The sequence below is a fragment of the Alligator mississippiensis genome, chromosome 2 (genome assembly GCF_030867095.1).
Source record: "Alligator mississippiensis isolate rAllMis1 chromosome 2, rAllMis1, whole genome shotgun sequence".
In the NCBI taxonomy this organism is placed as follows: domain Eukaryota; kingdom Metazoa; phylum Chordata; order Crocodylia; family Alligatoridae; genus Alligator; species Alligator mississippiensis.
This window is the reverse complement of record NC_081825.1, coordinates 26,965,956-26,990,457: the sequence shown is the minus strand read 5'-3', so window position 1 is coordinate 26,990,457 and position 24,502 is coordinate 26,965,956. Positions and strand designations below refer to the sequence as shown.

Genomic DNA, 24,502 nt, shown 5'->3' with positions numbered 1-24,502 from the left:
GCCTGACTTCCTGTCCAAATGTAAACAGCCACAGGGTAGCAAAGGACTGTCTACCGAAATATAAAGATCTTCTTTCAGCAAACAAACTGTCTCCTTGCCAAATATATCAAACTAGTTTTGTTCTCCTTTTCTAGCTACTTAGTATTTCATAGATTCTAACAAAGGAGTAACCATAGGTGAAGTCAAACTGTAGACTGATCAGCAGGGATCTTGGTTTTCTATTTCCCATGGAAAAACAGAAAAAAACATGGATTTTTCCCTTTTGCCTGAGAAAAATGTGACTTTTACACTGTAACAAAGAAATGCATGGATTTTGCTCTTTTGCAAAGAGCTCTCTGCAGGCTGGCAGAATTCCAGCCTGCAAGGGAGCAGGAAGAGAGGCATCAAGTAGGGGGCACCATGTGCATGTATATGTAGATGCCTGTCAAGCAGCCTGGACAGCAGCTCCCACAGGTGAGTCTAGTGGTGGTGACCAAGGCCCCTATAGGGAAGAAATGAGGGAGGAAGGGACGGAGCGAGGGAGGGAGTTGGGCTGGGGCTGGAGCTGCTACCCAGCAGGGCAGTGCATGGAGTTTGGGGCCTGGGTTCATAATGTGTGGCTGCAGAGCCCCAGCAGGGAGCAGGACAGGGCTGCGGGTAGCTTGTTTGGGGGGAAGTGGGGGCGAGGCCAGCTCCCCACTGCTGTGTGCACTCCTGAGGGGCAGGAGGGACCTATACTCCCCAGATCTGTGCACGGGGCAGGTGCAGGCTGGCTGCTGTGGGCTCAGGCTCCCTGCACTGCTGCGCTCCCCAGGGCCTCTGCAGCCCTGGGTGGGACCCAACACAGCAGAGCAGAGCAGGGCAACAGGGTGGGGAGCCCAAGCCCACAGTGGGCAGCCTTCACCTGCACCCACTGCCACCCCAGGAACAGATCTGGGGGGCATGGGTGCAGGTGGGAGTGTGCGTGATGGTGGGAAGCCAGACCCACCCCCCACCTGAGCCCACAGCCTGCACTGCCCCCACCCCAGCTCCACTCCAGCTGTGCCACCTGCATGGGGGGGGAGGGGGAAGCCAAGCTCCATGCTCAGGCCACAGCAGCTGCTGCCTCCCATAGGTGGCAGCTGGGCCTTGGGTGCTATTATGTGGGGCAGGGAGTTGCAGACCTGGGTCTCTGGCCCTGTAGCCCTGGCAGCTGGGGGCTTCCTCTGGCAGTACTGGTGGGGGGGGCAGAGGGCTGTGGATGTGGGGCGAGAGGCACCAGCAGGACCGGAGGTGGGGGGTGCTGTGGGAGGGAGTAAGGGGCCTGGACCTGGGTCCTGGTGTGCTAAGGGGGTAGGGGGAGTTAATTTTCCATGATAAAAAACCCCAAAATCAAATACCAAAATGTATAGGTACTTAGAATTAATTTTACTATAGTGATTGATGTACTAGTTTCCAAATTGCTTTAAAATTGTAAATATATCAATAAAATATTGTGTTCAGTTGATACATATATATAGTGACATTTCATTTTAAATAGAGGATGTACGGGTTTTTGATCAGAGAATTTGTCATTTTTTATCAGGGAAAACCAGTATCTCTGTTGATCAAACAGATAGGAAAGACTTTATCAACTATAAAAGTTGTGTAACAGTATTAAATCATCAACATAGGTAGCACTCGGTCCATATTTCTCCAATTTAAACTTTAATAAATTTAAACTTCAATGTAAACATACAGATCCAGGTCTTCTTTATGATATGTCTCTCACTAAATTTGTCTATCATAAACTATGGTCTGAAAAGAGAACTACTGTTCTATCCAATGCCAGCAGCCAAGGGCATTATTATTCATCACAGAGCAACTGGTAAATCAAATGTAGGCAGGGTCACTTTACTTAACAAAAACTAAGATCTGAAATCTTTTTATTAGTCTGCATTTCACTGTACAAACTACGTTAACTTGATTCTCTGCTAGTACACTAACTGCCTGATCCAAATGTTCACTGAAGTTAGCAGGATCCTTTCCATCAATGAGAAACATGAATTCCTAAATACAAATCCCTCAGACAATAACCAAGTTCACACAGTAAAGCAACAACCATCGTGAATAAATGAGGTTGCTTTTGGTCAGTTTTTTAGACTACCAACTTAGAATTAATTCAAATGAATACCAGACTTTTGAAGAAGTACTTTTCACTAAAAATATAGCTGGTCTAGAATGCTAATTGTGCCAACTCTCTCTTGACCAAATTTGACTAATTATTTTTAAGGTCTACTGCAATTTAGAGACGATTCATCCAATGTATTGCCAAATCAAATTGATGATGGTCAAATTATTTGACAATGCATGATTTTATATGAGATTTGCACCTTGTACTTTAGCAGCTCTGTTAACTAAATTATGCTAATAGTACTAGCACCTTTAGGCATTTAAGAGTCAAAAAAGGTAGGTAGTTATCATAAATTCCTGCAATTCCTCCAGATCTAAAACGTAGTTATGACTTGACAAATTTTCAGAGACTGACAGACTATAGTTTGATAACTCTGGCTTGCATTTATAAAATATGCTTTTTCCTCACTAGCAACAAAGGGCAAAGCTTATCTATATGCTTCATGTTATCTCCGTACTGATCCTGTTACAAGCAGATTGATCAGCAAGCTGCCAACACTCCTTATCATCACTAAATGCACTCCAGGGACTTATGCGCAGAAAAATTCAAAATTATGCACGGAGTCCTGAGGGCTGCACGTGGCGGCACAGAACCAGCTTGGCCTGGCCCACTGGCACATGCCTTTGGACCAGACTGGCTGGCTCTGTGCCAGCATATGCAGCTTGTACCACTGTAGGTGGGAGTAGCACACCACCAGGCAGAGAGGGCTCCATGCGGAGCTTCCAGCACTCCAGCAGAAAGCTGCACATGGAGGCACAGAGCCCGCCCGGCCTGATGGCACAGAGACTGGAAGCCAAGGGGAACTGTGCGCCATCATGCCAGGCAGACTCCAAGCTTCCATGTGCAACTTCCTGCTGGAGTCGGCCTGGGCCGGTCCAATGTCACATATCTCCTGCCTGAAGTGCTGCAAGCCCCATGTGCTGGCATAGAACCAGCCTAATCTGGACTGAAGGCACGTGCCAGCCGGCTGGCCAGGCTGGCTCCATGCCACCATGTTTAGCCCCTGGGACTCTGCCAAAGCTGTGCGCCACCAAGGGGGTCTGCCTGCTGCAGCCATCAGCAACCCGAGGGCCTGCTGCTGCCGGTGGCAAGGGCTGTGCACCATAGGGGGAGGGGGGAGGCGGAGGAGGCAAGCCCCACAGAGCTGGAGACACAGAGCCTGCCCAGGTTAAATTATGCAAAACTATGCAATTACGTGTGGTCATATGTTTTATATGCAAAATTGCGCAGGCTCATAATTTTGCAATTCCCTGAGGTGCAATTAAAAGTGTACGGAAGGACTGTGCTGCTTAAAAGCCCAACGCTTGCTGGTCTCTATCTGTTTTCTGTATGTTTATAACCAAAGGTGGGAAAGAGAATAAAAAGTGCTGTCACCTCACTCATACGTAAATTTAGATCATCACGTAGTTCAAACAAGGTGACTATAGTCCCACATGTCAAATCATGTTTGTTAGTATTTATTAGATATATTAAAAAAATAACCTTGTTTCCTCCAAGCTTTATATATTAGAGCAGTCTGAGCTCCTCATATGCTGTAGAAACATGTCAACTTTTGTTGGCAGCTGCTATTCTGAGTCTCACTGATTGCATTTCCACTGATCACAGAAACAACACACAGACAAGGCTAAAATCTAATCTATACTCCCTCTTCAACAATTCTCTGACCTTCAAATCCAAGACAGGCCACTCCTGCTTCCACTGAGAACACCAGTAAACCAGGGTTGAATCTACAGGGCTATTCAGAGATCATAGTGACATTAACCAAAAATACCCAAGGTAGGCAACATCTTTTCCTATTCTGTAAGGATCTCATTTAAAAATATTTTGTAGCAATGCATAATTACAGAGGGGGGAATTCAGTAACGGCTCTGTTAGGGTTAGGTTTCAGAGCTCTTCAGGAATTCTAGATCCTCCAAAATTCCCATTTTCTGCCTTTTCTCTGTTTCTGCCTTTGAAGGTACAAGCACTTAGAATGATGCTTCCTTTAGGGTGCATCACACCTACACTGCTGCTGGCTAGTCTAAGTCACTCCTGCTGCCTGAGTAGCAGCCCCCATGTTTATGCCAGTTTAAGGTCTCAGGCACTGAGCTGACAATCTGAACTCTAATGAACCACAGCTAGGCCACCAAGAAAACCCTTTGCAAAAAGCAGTTTTCAGTTGCATCGATCACACTGAAACTGTAGCTGTCTCAGTAAAATAAGCTGTTTGATTTGATCTTTTCCAAGGGAGCTGGCTCTTGGCTAAAAGGAGCTGCTAGAGAAATTGGAGGAGGATCAATCACACTGCCTGCAGAATAGCTTCCCAGGTCTTGGGTCTCAGAGAATGAAAAAAACCCAAGATATTAATCACAGGCACAGATTTAGAGTGACTGTAGGATGCCTATCATGGTTTTGTATGGCAGAAGGATGACAGCCAAGTGCCAGACAACCAAAGTAACAAGGCCTCTGACGGGCACTGAAAAACTGCAATGCAGGGAAGCAACATAGAAAACAATATCTGTTCAGATGCCATGAACTCTCACCTCTTCCCTCCTACTGGGAGCAATTCAACTCTGCCTTAAATACTAGAAGATTTATAGGTCTCCTTTGGCAGGCATTGTAGAGCACACTAAAATGGAGTGGCATTCTGCAACAGTTGGGTCAAAAATTCCAAACCAGAAACATGATGCAAGTTTTGAACAAGGAGGGCAATTAAGCATTCAGGCACATTGCCAAGCGATTAAGTAAATTCTCCACCAACTGAAGATAGATTACAAAATGCCAGCATCACAGAAGTGCAAGAAATAAAAGAAGTAGCAAGCACAGCAGCCACTTTTGCCACCACTAGGCCATCAGGAATCCATCCTTTGGGCATAAAAGTACTTAAAGCAACATGCTACTGCAGAAATTTCATAATTTCTAAAACAAATCACTCTACATATTTCAATAGGACACACTAACCATTGAGCTGAGCTTTGAACTTTGGATTTTTTACAAATATTACTGTGTATCCCCCTTTTCCCTGAGCAAGATGGAAATAGTACTGGTGGGCAGGGGAAAACCATGTGAGGAGCTTATGGTTTCCCATGTGGCTGCATTTCTGGAATCAAGTGAATGTCTGTTCCTTTGCTTATCACTCCAATGTAAACATCTCAGAGCAACCTACAAAGAGTGAATCAATTCAGCCTCAGGCCTTTTTTTTTTTTTTTTTTTTTTAACTGTCCATATTCTCCCTCCCTCAAACAAAACACTTCCCTGAACACCCGCTTCTTTCCCTGGAGTGGATGAAAACACCACTATATAAAAGAGGTTAGTGTTGTTTTTAATGTACTACTGAGAAGGGCTCAGATCAACAAGGTATAAGGACCTGTACAAGACTGTAACAGCAGTTATATATTAATTTGCATTCCATAGGATGGTTAAAAACCCTACAATGGGGCAAAGCCTGCTTAGTTGCTTCTTGACCCTCAACCAAACACTGAGTTGACTGGCTCCCTAGCCAGCCTCTAGCAACCACCCCCTTCTCTACTCAGATACTAGATGTGGCAGAAGCAGCAGATATACCATATGTTTACAGATACAGTGCCCACTTCTGTCTTCCTGACATCAAACCTGCCAGTCTCTATTCTACCACCAGATTTCTTCAGTAACAATAACCTTATTATAGTGAACCATTTTCCCTGTCTAAGTTGCCTCACTGTCTCCTTTTTATGTAAATGAACTTACCAATGGGGGGGGGGGGGGAGGCAGGGGGGAGTTGTTCCATCTTAACTGCCTACAGTGCCAACTTTTTTTTTTTGTATTCCTTTCTTCACCTGGCCTACCTTCATAAAAATCTCTGCCCATACTCCTACCCCAACAATAAAAACAAAATTAAAAAAAAAAAACCCTCAACCAATAAGATGAACACCAGCCAGTTAACTTCAATCCTCCCTTTCCTCCTATCCCTGTACCCTCTTCTCCCTCTTAGTATTCTTTTTTGACAAGGTGGTTTTCAAAACTTCCTTACATCAAAGAACCCTTTTACATACAAGATACAACTAACAGCATTAGTGGTACACTCTAAAAGCATGAAAGGGTCTTCAGGTATTGTTCAGACCAGTGCCAGTCCTCATGAACTGGTGGTCATAGGGTCGAGTACAAGAAACCAACAAACCTGTTTAAACTCAGAAGAGGGGTTTTCTTTATGTAGAGACAACAATGCATGCTCCTCTCCTTTCATAGTGAAGAGAAACTTTCTTTGGGCAGCGCTAAAGTATATATCTCCCTTGCTCCTGGAATCTACATCAAATCTTGGTAGATGCTCTGACACTGATGCTTGTCCCATTTTCTCCTTAGTAGAAGTCAGTACTGATGGCTACATCACCAGAACCCATGTTGATACCATGAGCATCTTTTGACCTGCAGGTTACTTTATTCCCCCAGCACTTCGTACCATGTATGATCTACTGAATTTCTCTCTGGAGACTTTAGGCTGTCTGTCCTTATGAGACAAAACCAAGCTCTGCTTACAGTCTCAACTTCTGAGTCCAGATATGCCCTCTGTATGTCAACCTTTAAACACAGGAAGTATAAGTGTTGGTTTTGATAACATGTTTTAGGGATCAGTTTTGGCACTGAAGGACACCTGTAACAGTGCTAGGAAATCTTTTAGTGCCATCTCCTTTGCACAAGCTTTTGGTGTCACTTGAATGACAGACAAACTGTTGCATGCAACTTTGGCTTGTCTACTATCAGGATAGACTTTCATAGATTTTTCAAAATAAAGCTTCAGCCCTATGGCTCATCAGTTATTATCCTAGTTGAGACTAACTAATATACCAAGCATCTACTCAGTATATGCAACTCTTCAAAACAGAAGAAACAGCTAATATACTCATTTTTAAAAGATATTTACCCTGTGCTGAATGGACAAGGCTTGCAACCTGTACGCTAGAGTGCTTATCACTTGTTTCCCCTTCTACTAGGTGCTGACAATAGCAATAAGAAGTAGGTTAAAAATGTAGGGGTTCATTGTAAAAGTTAGAAAATGAAATAAATTTGATTAAATGGCCATAAGCTAGCAGAGAGCGGAGTTAGACTGGACATTAGAAAGAACTTCTTCACAGTCAGAGGGGCCAGGGTCTGGAACGGGCTCCCAAGGGAGGTGGTGCTCTCCCCTACCCTGGGGGTCTTCAAGAGGAGGTTATATAGGCATCTGGCTGGGGTCATCTGAACCCAGCACTCTTTCCTGCCTATGCAGGGGGTCGGACTCAATGATCTATTGAGGTCCCTTCTGACCCTAACATCTATGAATCTATAAAGCAGGAGGGAACACAATTAATTTGGGGGAAAAACAGCAGCAGCAAATCAACAGCATGCAAACAACATGAAAGATGCTCACTCAACAGCTTCCTAAGCAGTTAGTCTTTTGCCTTAGTTTCTCTACTTGATTATGTGACCACACAGTGGACATGCATCTGTCTGACACCACACTTCTACCTTCAGTCCACTGAAGTCTTATCATGGTTTATTGTCAGAGATTACTCACATCCCAGCAAAGGTTTATCTTTGCACAGAGGAGGAAAAGCGATGCCTCACTTCTATGAAAAGAGCCTATCCTGGCATTTTAGAATTGTTCCTATGGCATTATCTCCAGCCGTGAACCTGTCTTGTCATGCATCTCAGTTCAGTCAGTCTAGAAGAATTTAAGCACATTACCATAACCTACCTAATCCATCACATACCTGAATCTTGGATTGGTATGCTCAACCATCTCTGGATTCACCGATAACTCCTCTATATGAGGACAGTCTTCCAGTATATCAAGGGACTGCCAACAATAACTCTCGGATTGCTGGCTATGGTGCACCCTGCTGCTATGTCCCCATTTCTCAGTACCACATAACCTTCATCTATAATGCTGAGCTGAACTCATACACATAGCACAATGATTAAGAACTGAGATACTGATGACTTCACTGAGCAGGAGGAACCTGACCACTGTTGCCTCGTCTGGACTGTGTCTCATAACAACAGCTCTCTTCAGTTACGCCTAAGATCAGGCAGGTGTATAGGATGCAATGAGTGTAGGATAAGAAAGAGACTCTTAACAGAGTCTACTCAAGTTTATTGTTAAACTGTCCCAGCACATCATGAATAAGGTCCTGATTAGAGTTACTTTTTCATTCATGGCACATTAAGTACAAATTACATCCCTTGTTTCATGCCCCGAGGACAAACACTTCACTGCCCTTGCATCCAAAATATAAATGAAGCTAAACCAGCACAAAGTCTGCAATACAATAAGGGGTGTTGTTCACGCAAAAGATATCTGCTCATTCAGCTTCTTCTTCTAGTACTTTCAGTTCATCAATAGATGGCAACAGAAAGTTTCATGTATGATCCCCAGGGCACAGGGGCTGGACATCAATGCGCTGTGCAGATAGGTAGTTATGTTCAGTTAACAGAAGTTAGTGGGGAAAAATTAGAAGTTCTGAAGGATGTTATACAATCTGAAGAATATTTACCAAAACCAACTGCGAGGTCAGATAGCTACTAGCTGGGCTCTGTCTTGTTACCATTGGCTATAAGAGGGAACTGGGAAAGATGGCAGCTGCCAGCCTTTATAACATTGTGATGGAGAATGAGACAGCACAAGGCATGCAGGCAACCTCTATACACCCTGGTACTCAAAAGAATTCTCTCCCATGAGCAAAGACACATTCAGACAGTAGGATCCATACTCACATACTCAAAGGAGAGGGGAGTGTGTATGTGTGTGTACACATACATACATACATACATGTGTCTATGTATGTGTATTATATATATATATATATATATATATACACACACACACACACACACACACACACACACACACACACACACACACACGCACGCACGCATGTATATGTATATTTATATACACACGTATATATGTATATACACATACATGTGTGTATATTATATCTATACGTATATGTATGTATGTACACATACATACACACACACAATAAAAACACACTATATATGTACTATTATAAAAGAATTATCTTGCAGCAAAAAGCAGTTCAAATGCTTAAAAACAATTCAATATATAGTTAACTGGGGAGACAAACTCATGCTTTCGTGGATTCTTGCATAAGATCTTACTCCAAAACATCCATAGCTTTTAGTGCACAGAAAAATGTTAGGATTAATTTTCTTGCATGGCACTTGACAGTGTAATCTGGCTCTGAAATATAGCCTCTAAATGATAAAACAAGCAATTAATAATACTTTTAACTTGTTATCTAACGATGTTAAAAGTAAACCATGTCCCAGATCAATTTAGAAGGCTCTTCTTCAAATTAATCCTTATTATGTGTATACTTAAATACAAGAGAACATATCTAAAGGGAGTCAAGTTAACAGAATTACCCCATAATTTGTTTCTTTGTTAAACATAGTATGTGTTCTGGTTGCTGTTCAAGTATTTGGACAATGAGCTCTTTTAATACTTTTCATCTCATCTCTGCACTAATCAAGTTGTTTTGTTTATCAAGTTCTCTCTTGGATCCTATGTTTCTACCTTCCTGAAAGTTGTTTATTTTTATCTTTAATTTTGGTTGTTTTCTTTCATTATTAGGCCCAAAACAAGTTAGTTTCCCTCGGTCAAATCCCAAACCATGTAATTCACTCTTAAAAAGAAGCCAGGATTTCATCTTCTGCCTCAGCATTTAGCCTTATGTCCTAACAACTGGTAAGGTCTGAGCCTCTAAGGTTTGCTTTTATCTCTTTTGCTTTTTTAACTCGTATTTAACATTTTACTCCTCATTTAAGATTCTTGTTACATAGAAAATCTTCAAGGCAGAATTGTAACTTGAGAAAACTAGGGAAAATGAATAGTAATGGCTGTATTCATAAACTAAATAAAAAGATACTTTATTATAAAAAAGAAATGAAGTAAAGTAACTGAGAAATATGAAACAAATTGTCTAGTTTGATAGAATGCTGTAATTTCAGGTGAGAATTTTCTTTAGGCACGCTATCAAGTAGGGCTATATACTCTACCTAGGGGATTTAAGAGGACCAAGAAGTTGGCAAGCTTCCTAAAGTGTTGTATTAAGAAGCACTGAAAGTTTGATGTCAGAATAGTACATGAGCTGTCTCATTTTAGATGGAGGGGCATGGCAGTAGGACTTGCTGTATTATTTCACACAGCAATTCTGCTGACTGACCCATAAGAAACATGAAGAAGGGATCGGACTCCTGTTCATATAGTCCCCATTTTACAAAACAGCCTGATGATATAGGCATGTGGAAGAGTAAAAAGTTACTGTCTTTAAGAACAATTTTCATAACAGTCTGTTCTGCAAAATATTCAGTGCAAGAACTTTTGCCTCAGCTTGCAATGAAAACAAATGTCAAAATATTTTAATTTCCCAGGGAACCGAAATGGCAATTTTCCACCAGCTTTAAGATGACACTTGTGCCAGCCTAATAAAGATTTGTTTGAAAGTCTCAAATTTTCATCTGCCTCATTTTATTAAAATTCCCTGCAAAAATGTAAGGCTCCCTACAATTTACTATCAGTACCCACTTAGTTAATTATGGTAAGAGAATAAGAGATCAGTTTATGGCTTCATGTAAAAATCAGTATTTTAGGTCATCCAAATACCTTGCTTTAATGAGGAGCTCATTTATCAGATATAAAGATCAAGCAGAAAAAGAAGCCTGTTAACCACAATAAAAATAATCTGAAGCATGGGTGGGCACAGAGATTATTTTAAAATGGATGAAATTTGAAACAAAAACAAAAACAATGATAAAGAAAGAATAGGGGATCCATTTAAGTGTTAACAAATAAGAACAAATTGCCTTCTCTACATAAAAGTTTGCAAACCCATATATGAAGGCATCTTTTACCAAGACCCATGAAAAATAATTTTTTTCAGGCTACGTTAACTTGTTCACACGGGAGAATCATATGATTGGAAGGGATTCACAGGGTCTAGTCTAGGGCAGGCAAACTCAGGGTACACATACTACAAATGGCACAAGTTGTCTGTGTGTGCGCGACATGTGGCAGATCAGGGAAGGAGGGAAACACAATGGCAAATAGGGCCGGGAGCAGAAAGAAGAGGAAGAGACTGGGTAGGGAGCACAGAGCTGGGAGCAGGATGCAGGAAGCAGACCAACATACCGGGCAAGTGAAGGAGATTGGAGTGACACCTGGGGAGAATTCAAGGCTTACCTTTTAGTACACTTGCCACAAAGTTGCTCCCCCAGCTCGTCTCATCCAATCTCCAGCATTGTAGGATACACTAATCCTAAAACTATGACAAATGCTATCTGGCCTCTTCCTGAAAACCTCCAATAATCCCACAGCTTCCCTAGGCAGCTTGTCCCACTGTTCTGTTCCTCCTAGTTAGGATTTTTTTTCCTGAGATTTTATTTATCTCTTCTTTGGAGCAATTTAAACCCACTCACATCCTGCCTTCTGAGCAATGAAGAACAACGCTTCTCTTCCTTCTTTGTATCCTTCAAATATTTGAAAATTGCTACCTCAATCTCTTTTTCTCCGTTCTAAAAATAACTAGCTTTTTCAATGTTCCCTGTCACAGCTGGTATTCTAACCCTTTTAGCATCCTTGTCATTTGTCTTTGGATCCTCTTCAGTGTTTCCTATCTCCTTCATAAAATATCATGTCCAGAACTGTACACAATAACCCAGTTGAGGCCTACCCAGTGCCATGCAGAGTGGTGCTACCACCTATTACATACAATCATTTTGTAAATGCTGTCCCAAAATTATCATTTTGCTTATAGGTATCTGGGCTTTCCAATAAATATTACACCTCTTGAGACTGCTTTTATGTACAACAGAACAAAGCAACCAGAGTAGGCACAGTGCCTCTGTTTTGTACTTTCAGGTGCACTGTTTATGCTTAATAAACTGACAGTAAGAATTAGGCTCCTGATCTGTTCATGCCTCTAGGATGCTGAAAGGAAGTACAATTATAAAAGGTTAACACTGTTTAAATATTTATAATTGATGAATGAACAAATTCTTATTAGTACTCCACTGATTACTCCCTTACTGATAGTGATTACACCATGGAGAGATATGTTCAGACCTCCGTTCCATATGCAAATAACCAAACTACACAATTGCTCAAAGCAGTAACACATGCAGCTCAATAGGGTCAAATCAGGACTACAAGATTGCTACACACATCAATGATTGCTGCAGTCAGTCAAAGCATGTGTCTGAAGTGTGTTTGCAGAGGCTAGACTGTTTAAGAAATGCTTAAAAAAAAACAAAACACCCAACAGACTATGTAGTGGTTTGTATCCAAGTCAAATCATTTTGACAGATTTTGGAGAGATGTTTTATCAAGTGGCAAGTTAGCTTATAACATGATTTACCACTCTGAAGCATCAGCTGAAGATTCAAAGACATACCTTGTTTTTTTCCTGCTGAAATTCTATCTGAATGTTGGTCAGTTTACTTCGAAGCTCCTCATTAGCAGCCTGAAGTGCTTCAGTCTCCATGTCAGGCTTCTCTCCCTTGGCACGGCTTTTCTTGGACATAATTATTTGTAAAGATTAAGAAAAAAAGATCCTTTGTTCCACACTGAACCAATATCCAAGTAGCCTTCTGTATTTGGCATTAACAAGCTAAGTAGTTCTCAGTATTGTCTTCCATGTAACTTTTTCCCATCATTACTAATGTCTTCCATGTCCTGTCAAAAACACAGAAGCAGAAAAAGGCCTATCAGATTAGAGTATGTTTGACAGAATAATGCATCACGCCACATATGAAAGATAAAAATATCTATATCTAGATAAAAACTTTAAAATATGTAGCACTATCCTATAATTTACCATGTACTAGGCCAGTGGTTTTCAACCTTTTATCATTTGCAAACACCTAAAAAATTTCAAATAGAGGTGCGGACACCTTTGTACTGTAAATGCGGATACTTGCATACTTTTGATTGATCATAGTCATCTTTCGTGCACTCCTTAGACAGTCTGCAGACTCCATGGGTCTGCAGACCACAGGGTGAAAACCACTGTACTAGGCTTTTGCAAAGGGTGTAAATAAAAGCCAGAAAAGTAACAGTTGCAAAAATATAATTTTTTCTCCATGAGCCACATTATCATCTAACAGCTTGGACAGAAAACACATTTACATGGAGGTAATGTCTTGTACAGGGATGTAAATTGGACTGTGATCCACAGCAGACACACAACCAGCTCCACTAGGGTAGCAGCTTACAGAAGCTATCATTACTGCATCTAGTATAGTGGTTCTCATCCTTTTTAAAGATCAGACTAACCCGCCAAAAGTTTAGCAAGTTCCAATTCAGAGGCTGCATCCCTGTCTACCATCTTCAGTGCCTACTGTTCTTTCCTCTAAGAATTGATCCAATCCCTTTTTGAACCAAGTTAAACCACAAGCCTGCATAATTTCTTCCAAAAATAAGTTCCACAATTTGATTACACTGTGCAAAAAAACAACTTCCTTTTGCTAGTTTTAAGGCTCCTAGTTTAATTTTGTCCTCTAGTTGCAGTATTGGAAGAGTAATTAATAAATCCTGATTTATCATCTCTGCACCATTCAATATTTTGTAAACTTTTATCATGTCCCCTCTCAAGCATTTCTTTTCCAAGCGGAAAAGACCCCCATTAGCAACTGTCACAGAGATCTGCAACTGGTCTGTCATATTGAATGTAATATCTGAATGTTTGTAATAGTTGCCCATTAGCCAGTTTAGAAAAAGACAAGATTCATCTTCTTATCTAGACCATTGTTTTGGCCTACGTGCAGAAGGTCTGGGCTTTGCTCAAAGTCTTAACTCTTGAATTTTATCTTTAGAGGCCTTTAAACAAAGTTAACCTAAAAATGACCCTTAAGAAAACATTCCGAGAAATCAAACCCTAGGAGCCTTTGAAAAGATTGGAAAGAAAGGAAATTCCCCAAAGTAATTAAATGATCAACCAAAGAAACTGATTACCAAGCAAAAGAATCTGTTGAGAAAGATCCGAGCCCAAATTTGGGAGTAGTGACAGGTTTGGGTAGGAGGGGCCCAAGACGGCAACTCACTCAATAAAAACTGTAACCTACTGTCCCAATTTGGAGGTAACCTCACTTGCAGAACAACAAAGGAAGAATCGCAAGTGTAGGCCGGATCAGACTGATCACCTGAACCACCCTCTTCGTGAACACGAATCTCTTAGGTCACGCTGAAGCTGCAAAGCGCCCGAAAGGGACTGAAGGAGGGGGACTTAGTCCTATCAGTATTGAGGCTAGCCCATTGAACTGTACTGCTGATGCAAGCCCATTGAACCGTACTACTGAGGCCAACCCATTAAATTGTACTACTGAGGAATGAAAGCATATCTAGATGTCTGGCTTCTGGGAATTCTAGGATTGTAAGTATATCATGAAAATAATAGTATTGATTCAAATATAACTGTGAGTTGTAATTGTAGTTGTTTTTGTAATACTAATTCTTATAGCATTGTTTGGGAAGGAAGTGCATTTGGAGCATTGTTTCTGATAAATGTAGTTATTGTGTTCTTAATGTTTGTGGTATTTCTTAAAGCTAAGCAGTGTTATATGTGCAGCAAAGAGTTTTAAAATAAAATTGTGTTGTATGAATTAAGGGTGTAATCATTGTGAAATCATGCAAGAAGCTAAAAATTTCCCCAGCCAGTGCATCAAGCGAATCAGTAAGTTGCGTGGGATCTTTTCTATTCCATAACCCACTAGAGACAGTCTGCTCCCTGGCACTGCGCCTGCTCTTGGGTGCATGGAGGTCCCTGGGTGGGTTCACACACACCTGCCCAGGGACCCACATGCCCTGTGAATGGGAGCAGCACCACAAAACGAAGCAGCCCTCCCTCCACTCCTGTCAACATTAGTCATTGTGCTGACTTGGCTCTGTGACAGCTTGGGGGCAGAGCAGGGGCTAGTTGGTGCCTCATATGAAAGCCCCTCTATACTCCTAACCATCCTTGTTGCCTTTCTTTATACTTTTTCTAGTTCTTCCATATCCTTTCTGAGGTAAGGGGACCAAAACTGCAAGCAGTCTTCAAGGTGTGGATTCACCATAGATTTAGAGAGAGAGAACTATATATTTTCCATTTGGTTTAGGAATTACCAAGAAGGGAATTGTAACATTTGATTTGCCTTCTTCACTGCTGCTGAACACAGAGATGGTATTTTAGTGAACTGTCCACAATGACTCCAAGATTCCTTTCTTTGTGGTAACAGTCAATGTAGAGCCCATCATTATGTATGTATAATTCTGTATTATTCCCCCCACCCCAAAACATGCCTCAGTTTGCAGTCATCAATACTGAATTTCATTTAACATTTGTTGCCCATTCACTCAATGTTGCAAGATTCTTCTGTAAGTTTTAGCTCACCTTGGTCTTTACCACTCTGAATAATTTTGCATCATCTGCAAAATTTGACTGCCTCACTATTAAACCCCCTTTCCAGGTCAATTATGAATATATTAAACAGCACCAGTCCCCACACAGATCCTGCGGGACTCCATTGCTTATGTCTTTCCACTCCAAGAACTTATAATTTATACCCATGTTTAATTTTCTATTCTTAAGCCAATTTCTGACCTGCAAACGGACAGTCCCTCTAATTATACTACAATCCAATTTCACTATGAGCTTTGGAAATGGGACTTTTTGGAAGTCCAAACATACTGGGTCAGCTGGATCACACTGAGGTCATCACTTGTCTACAGGAGCTGAGGCATGGAAAAAACACCCAGCAGACCTGCATTCATGATAAAATAGAGGAATCCCACCTCTTCCCCTAGCCTCAGGAGGAGAAACACAACACGGAGACTTATCCATAGTCACCCTCTATCTGGAATGCAAACACTTGGGTCAGATACAGATGTTCAAAAAGCACAAGGCAGAAGAAGTCTAGGTTTCACACTTTAAGCACCCAAAGTTAGGTCAGGAGTAAACAGAACAGATATTCACCCTCACCCAGGGACACACATGCCTCGCAAGTAGACACAGCATCAGGGAGCCTGACTCGGCTTCAGGGCACAGTGAAGCACCCCACCCCGCCATCAGCAACAATCACAGGGATTTGCAGCCAGGCTTCTCCCTGGCATTGCACCTGTGAGCAGGTGCATGGGGGAGTCCGTAGGTGGGTTCACACACACACAGGCACCTACATGCCCTTCAAATGGACACTGCACCAGGAAGCCTGACCAGGCTGCAGGGCATAGTGAAATTCCCCCCACTCCTTGCCCCGCACCCACCCAGCATCAGCCATTGTGCTGACATGGCTCTGTGGCAGCTCAGGGGCACAGCACTTTGTGTGTAATAATATACCAGTTTGTGTGTAACACCTGTACCTGGCCTTTAAGGCCAAGTCAGAGGATATGTCTTATGTCTCATATTTCTCCTGCCTGGCTGCATTAAGAACAGTCACAGTCTAATCCTAAACTGTTTGAAAACCTTTAGTTATAAAAGCTTTCAGGACCAAGAAAGTGACATAATAGTACTGTAGTTTTCTAAACACAAGAAGGAAGGGAGTATTCTGCACACTTCAACAAAAGCTAATCTTAATGACTCAGAAGTTTCAAATCACTCATCATTTATTTAATAACTTATGAACTGTGGTATCACCAAAGCACCCATGGTGTAATCCTGCAGTCACTACAGACCCCAAAATGACACTTTCTTCCCTGAGACTTGTGTACCCCCATACTCTAAAGCAGGGCTAGGCAAAATGTGGCCCGCCAGGACATTCTATCCAGCCCACGGGGCCCCTAAACAATTCAGAAAATTTATATTCATCTGCCCTGGGCTGCCTGTCATGCGGCCCTCAATGGCTTGCCAAAACTCAGTAAGCGCCCCTCTGCCCAAAATAATTGCCCACCCCTGCTCTAAAGCCTTAGTTCCAGGGGCGGCGCCAGCCTCTTCTTGGTGGTGGGGCTGAGGTGGGCTAGACAGAAAATTGGGGAGGCTGCACTATACATCTTCTGGCCAAATATACTTAAAACAAAATCTTTCAAAACAGCAACTAGTTGAATCTTAGCCTAATAAGACTGAGGGCTTCACCTTGGCCTGCATGAGCTGTAAAAATACAAACATTACACATGGTCAACAAATCTTTCCTCATCGATTATTTTAAAATAACTCTGCCAGAAGAGATTGCTTCCAATTTTCATGCCATCCCAATAATGTAAGAACTCATGGAAAACCTATTAGATCTCAGAGGTGTCAGGAAAACCAATCAACCAAACAATGTCACAATCAATAATTCCAATTTCTTCTTTTCCTACTTATCTTATCTTCTTATAGATTCAAAAGGTACACTTCATCACCATCAGAAGGTAGTCCCTGTTCCACAACCATCACCAAAGTGATTAATAGACAGTCCTAGGTTTTCCTTCCCTAAAACAAAATGAGAAATTGCTGTACAGTGTATCTGGCAATCTGTAGATATTAAGCTGTGTCTCTCCTGTTTCAGACACAGGAATGGCTACAGACAGCAACATTGCAGAAGAGAGGATAGTTTGACTAATGGAAGATCAAGACCATTAAAAAGGATAGTGTCATTAGCACCTGTGTAGTGGGGAGAGATTAGCCTGAATCTGGAAGATGACAATGAACCATGAAGTCAATAGACTCTTTCAGCACTTCCTGAATAGAAATGCAGCTGTACCTCCAAGCAGTTCATTTTAAAGTTTGGGTGGAGGAAGAATTAAAGGGGAAGGGGGGTGCAACTGCACACCACTAAATCGGTCCCTAAGTGGCTCCAGAGAGGCAAAATTCTTTTGTGGTATCTTTTGTTGGAACAGCAGTTATTTGGGAGAGCTGTTGAAGAAGCTTTCAGGCATCAGGTACTCTGCCTCAGGTCTGAAGGAGAAGCAGATGGAAGCTAAGCTAAATATCAGAGAAAAGACTCTATGACAGTGATTCTCAATATTTTTGGAAAGAGGCATCTTTTACTTTTGTTGAGAGGCATCCAATTTAAAAATTAATTAATATAGTACAGTGCTTGCTTTCTTGCAGGGGGGCCTGATAGTGGAAATGAGGGATCATCCAAGCAGGAACAAGCCTGAGTCTTCACTTAGTTTATCTGTTTATCTTCTAATACCTCACTGAGCTCATTAGACCTCAGGGCACCCTTCAAAAGATCTGATGGCACCCACCCTGGCACCCTAGTTCAGAGTCACTGATCTATGCAGATACAAACTGTGTTTGTGGGGATGGAAAAGAGATGTGAACAGGCGCCATTAGGAGGCAAAAGTACAGTACAGGCTCTACACAGGGGTTGTGTATGACAAGATTGGACCCAAGTAAGAGCACAGATGTACTATGATTCATGTGTTTCAGGTTGGCTTCAGAAGAAGACACTTCTGCTTACCTCAGACAGCTCCTGTGGTCACTAAATCATGACTTGCCTTTTGCCCTCTGCACACTCTGCTGAGTTCACCAAGCATGTAGCTGGTGGATCACACCTAAGATTCAGTAGGACTGAGATGAGGATTTTGACCTATGTGCACCTTGCCTGAAGGGTTGAGGAAGGCCTTGTGAAGGCTTGTGCACTTCATAAGGTGTACAGAAACCAAAACCAAGGTTCTTCTAGGGACAAACAGCTTAACCCCTCAGTTGTCCATTCATCCAGTCTTTTCCCAGCCAATGGATGGCTTCATCCGAGTAGGGCAGTTAATTACCAGTGCAGAGGTCTCTGGAGAATGGTGAGATTGTTATGGGAAGTCATGGCTTGCACAAGGATGTGCCTGTCCAGTAGAAGATGATTCTCTCTGACAGTCAGCTATTTAGGAAACTGCTCCAACCCACTAATACTCCTTTTCTAGGACTTGTTATCAGGTCCATAATGATAGAGGCTCATGGAAGCAGGTGAAGTTGGGGAGAAGAGCAGCTGAGAGCTCCTAGGAATTAAAAGAGTTTGGGGAGATGAAGCCAGAGATCCATGACACCAGAAGTCAAATAGTGTGAAAATGCTTTGCATCATTGAGCCTGAAGTGGCAGAAGCTTCTCTTCAGCCGGCATTAGTGCAACTTCTTTTCCCGAAGTTCTGCAGGAGTGGGAGTAGAAACTTTTGGGTTTGCACCTGGTTTATAAATGCTATAGCAAGGATTTTTCTTGGGAACGTGCACTTTTATCACTAGGAGCTCTTTCCATGTCAAACTTCACTACTTTACCCAGAACTGTTTTGCTTGTTAGACCTTTAAGGGTGGGAAAATCCAATTTTTTTAAATTAGAAAAATCTATAGTTTTGCATGGCAGGTGTTCAAATAGCTGATAAATTTTCCCCTCAAACCTTTCGCAAGCAAGCAAGCAAGGATAACAATCCAATAAAAGCCCACTTGTATTCAGAGGGGTGTGACTGTAAACAAGGGTTAGAATAGAAACCACTTTATATTCTCAGTGGTGGCTCCTGCTGATGTGATCTTTGAACAGAACTTTAACAGCAAGAAGTTATAACCAAACAAAATTAGTCTTTATCCTTTTTTCAAAACTGGAGTCTCAAATGTTCATCAGTCGGTTCCTAGATTACATATTCATCAATGGAAAACAAACCCCTGGCATTGGAGAAGAACGGCCAGCATATATGTACATATCGTTCCTGCACCTTTGTAATATTGGGCAATTTTTATTAACTCTTCTCAGGCATTTTTACACCTGCTCTGGGAGTGTGTGGGAGGGTGCTTTAATTAGAGCGGCTCCAAGAACTGTTCTAATTAAAGCACCTGCAGCATCTTGTGTATCGGCATCCCTATGCTTCAGTATAGTGGTGGGGGTGCTTTATCTAGAGCTTGTTGAAAGAACTTTAATTGAACTGCTCCTACCGTCATTTTGGAGTTCAGGGATGCTGATACATGAGACATGGAGGTTGGCTTAGCACGCTGCAGCAGACTCAGTTAATCGAGTCTGCTCCGATGCACTGTAATTAAAGCACTTTGGAACAGCCTCCTGACTTGTGTACAAGCACCACTTAGTGTTAATAGAAATTCTTTTAACCTTAATTGTTAAAGATCCAGTCCGTTCTTTTCCATATCTATTTTAGCTCACATTTTCCCCCACTGTCTCTTTCCTTCTTGTCTATGCTTTGCTAGAATAAATGCTAATTAAATGCTACCTAAGCTATGTATACACAACAAGGTTTCCTCTTTCCTCATTTGTACCATACTACACTCGATAATATGCCAAATGGCCTAGATTGAAAACTCTTATTTTCTCCTTAAATGTTATAAACAGAATGAGTTATCCAGTATTGCATGAAAAAATTGTTGCAAGAAACAAAATTTTGGAAAAATGCCTGGATTCTATTGCAATTCACTTCCCGATTTAAGTATTCAAACACTTAACATTTTGAACCTATTTGAATGTTATGAACAATACCTGATAGGCCAGCAGCACAATTCTTGGATTATTCTTCTGATCCTCTAATCCCACTGCTAGAATTCAGCAAGGCTTTTAAGCATTTGCATAAATCTATCCCTGTCCAATCCTCATTTTTTCAGCTGTTAAAGGTAAATGTGTGCCTAAAAGCTTTGCTTCATTAGGGTCTGTATTACTTTATTGCCCAGATCTACTACTTGAGTTTCTGGAGTTAAAACTACAATTTGATTTTACCTAATAGAGTAGAAGTGTAATTTTAAGTTCTTTAATTGGCCATACAGTCTTTCCTAGCACAACCCAAGTTATATTCCTACAATATTAAAAACTCCTTTATTTAAGTGTCTGTCCCTGAGTACTTTACTAATTATTGCAAAGCTATCTAACTTTAATGAAAAATATCCAAGTAAGTGTTTGCTGAAAATATTTTCTAGTAATCATATGCTAAAATACTGTTTATATACTGTTTGAATCTATGGGGCCATGGATATATGATATATATAACTGGCATTATTTTGATTATGTGCCAACCCTTATTACTAAAATGTATAGTGCAGACTCCCCAAAGTCAATATCATTTAGTTAATAGAATAGTGTTGGCCTTGGAAAAATCTATGCAAATAAAATTGCTTTAAAAATTTGCATTTTAAAAGACCATAAGTATTACAAGGTACAAAAATGAAACAAAATGGAAAACAGGCCAGCTGAGTAATTTACTACTTCTCCCTCCACCTGCTAAATGGATTTCTTTGGCATCTGGATAAATAGAAGGTTAATTTCATTATGGCCTTTTCCTATTTACATTATAGGATTTACTTAAGTATAGAAAAAAGTCTTTTGCTACACATAGACTACAGCACTATCAAGGAAAGATCCCAGTTGGAGGCAGGCACTACTTTTAAAATGGAGTTATTTTCTGTCTGGCAATTTAGATACAAACCAAACAGAACAGCAATTGACACTGCATGATGTGTAGGAAGATGTTTTAACTGATGCATGTTGGGTTTTTTTGCCTACACATTTCCTGCATCCCCCCACTTTACCCCCTCCTCCCTTACTTAACATTTGTCATGATGACTCGTTAAGTTTTAAGTGCAAAAAAATATTGAATCTCAATGTTAAGTCTGAATCAGGGATAAAATTCTGAATTTTTGGATAGAAATCATTAGTAGGTATTGCTGGTTGGCATGTTACTTTATCTGAGTTGTAATTATTCTCAAAGAATACGATTTTTATTTTCTAAGGATACTGCTTTTCATCTAAATTCTCATATTCAGCAGAGAGTCATCTTGAAAATCTCATTTTTTTTTAATTAAAAAAAAAAAGAAATATGGTACCAGCACAATGGAAATCATCGTTAAGTTTTAAGCAAACAGTGGCAGGAGTTTAGACTTTTGTTTTCATATGCCTTATAAAAGAAACTGTTTGGTTTTGCTCAGTATTCATAAAGATACAGTACAGCATTTAACAGGGATTTGACTGATACCCCGTCACAGCAATGTTTTGTTGAAGTTTAATATCTACTCCTTAATATCTACTCCTGTTTCAGATATTAAGCTGTGTCTTTCCTGTTTCAGAGCCCTGTAGGGTGCTCTTAGATCTAGCTAAAAGAAATTAACTCAGGTGTGGTACTCAAGTATAGAAATGGCTGGCAGTGAAGTACTGGAGGCACTCTTAAGACACTCAAGAAGGCTAGATTTTACTTTACGAATCTGAATAAGAGACGTACATTTAACTATAATGACTACAGGAATAATGATGTAATATATTTTATTATTTTGAATATTTTTTGCCTAATTTATTGCAGTTTTTTTAAAACTTTATCTATAGTGTAGCAAATAATGAACATTTCAATAGTTATATTTGTTTTTGCTTTGATCTTAAACTGAATAATACAGTGCTAGTCCTTAACATATTAGTAAAGCTAATATCTAGTTTCTTTAACTGGAGAAAAATGTTTCATGTTTTATATGATGTGCCATACCCTCTGCATCCCCCATCCCCCTTTTCAAGATCCTGGATATACCCTTAAAGACACCAAACTAATTACAGATTGATGGATACACATGCTACTGCCATTCTTGCACAAAGACCAACATTAAACCTTAACTGAAATACCATTTTGGATTTTGTGTAACCTACTATACCAATCCAGAAAATGAAAACATTTCAAATAAAGAGAGATTCCATACAAGTGTAATAAGTGTCACACCTTGATAGCACTGAAATGAAGTAAGGTGAAAGTGCATGTTATTTTTTTACTACAATGAGATCAGGACAAAACCCTTACATTTTAGGAACAACAAATCTCTTCACAAACATCCTAAATGTACTGTCTTTCTACACGAGACTTGCCACGAAAAAAAACTACTATTTCTTTGTCAAAAAAATGTATCCTATTCTATGTAAAAATTAAATCTTCCACTGTTCAGTGGGCAAGACATTATAAAAATGTCCATATAATCTTAGCAGTGAATGAGATATCAAATCTCTCCCAAATAAGTCTAAAGGCGAAGTTCAAAAGGATTTGTTACAAGGAGGGATTTAGACGACTTATAATGGGACTTGCTTTCCTAAACTCCTATAGTCTTTTGAGTTCCTCCTCCTCATAGTTACTTGACTTGAATGCATCTACCTTATTATTGGGGGGGAAGGGAGTTTCTTTAGAAAAAAAAACTGCCTTTTTCTTCATGCAAAATAAATTCTGAAATTTTGATTTCCTTATTAACAAATACCATATTGTTCTTTAGAAAACAAGTATTACATATGTTCTCTCTAAGGAAACTTTTATGATCCTTTGCATGAAAATCACATGAATCCTTCCATTATCCTATCAGTAATAGCCATTATATTTTTGTCCCCTAAACATGTAATGTGATAAGTGAATAACATCAGCACCAGCTTGTAGCATTATTCCCAGCTATAATGCTTGCCTATTGTATTTTTGGGCAAGTCATTAGTTGACATCTGTCACAGAGGCATACTGAGACCTCTTCTGTAAAATGTTTAGAGATCTATAGATGAAGAGAGTCAAAATTATTATTTTGGAGCAAACAGTTTGGCTTTGGAATTTGCAGTGGGCAGTTTGTTGTTGATTTTAAGAGCGTTTTAAACACTTCTTCCTCAAACTTAGGTTTTTTTTCCTTAAAAGTAATGCATTTCAGGTTGCACAAAACATGTGCCTTTGGGTTGCTTGAACTAATGACTAAAACGAACAGTGCAAGCAGCTCAGTATGTGGAAGTTTCCAGCCCTCCCTATACCACTAACATAAAACACAAATGACAACTGGAAAAAAAAAGCAGCACCCTCCTTTTTTTGAGGTTTTTTTTCATTCATTAGTTTATACTCCATTGATCCCTAGATACAAATAAGGTGCATAAGAAAAAAAGATCTTTTTTCTTCTCTCTTTAGTAAAGAATGAATACATCTAACCTTAAACATCTAAACATTCAAAGGCAACAGACTGGGAGAATTTGAAATACTACTTGACAGAGAATAACTGTAATACAGGTTTTAATTGCATAGCTATCAGTTACAAATTCCACATAACTTAAATACAAGATATAATTATATTTTAAGATTAACAGAATATCTCCTGAGATTTTATAATGAAGAGGTAATCACAAAATAATCACAGCCCAATAGTTTATATTGATCAACGTTCTGAATTACATTTGTCTTTAAATCCAAGAGATTTACTCTATTCTTCTACTCTGTTTTGGTAAAGCACTATAAAGTCAGCTAAAGAAATTGTTGCTGTATTTTCCTCTTTCATTTTACTTTGTGGTAAATGCTTTTTGGTATTATTTCCTTGTCCTTATATTCAATTCTATAATTAGATTAAAAATACTTATTCCTACCCCTTTAAGATACAATAAAAATCCCTTGCCGTATTCTGTCGGTTTCATTCATAAAGACAAAATCCTTATACATTGTGTAGCCTACTTATCATTAAAGGCCATGCTTTGCATCTTTTAGTTGGAAGTAAAATATTTTTTT

The 24,502-nt window shown here is 40.2% G+C and overlaps 1 protein-coding gene across 4 annotated transcripts in view; it reads right to left on the bottom strand.

Annotated features, from left to right (window-relative positions):
* The window catches only part of JAKMIP1 (janus kinase and microtubule interacting protein 1), a 219,638-nt gene that overhangs the window by 71,719 nt on the left and 123,417 nt on the right, over nucleotides 1–24,502 (bottom strand). For all 4 annotated transcript variants that reach the window (XM_059721563.1, XM_059721566.1, XM_059721564.1 and 1 more), the window contains one exon: nucleotides 12,541–12,821. In XM_059721563.1, the coding sequence (XP_059577546.1) occupies nucleotides 12,541–12,669 (129 nt within the window). In that variant the 5' untranslated portion in view covers nucleotides 12,670–12,821. The remainder of the gene's footprint in view (nucleotides 1–12,540; nucleotides 12,822–24,502) is intronic.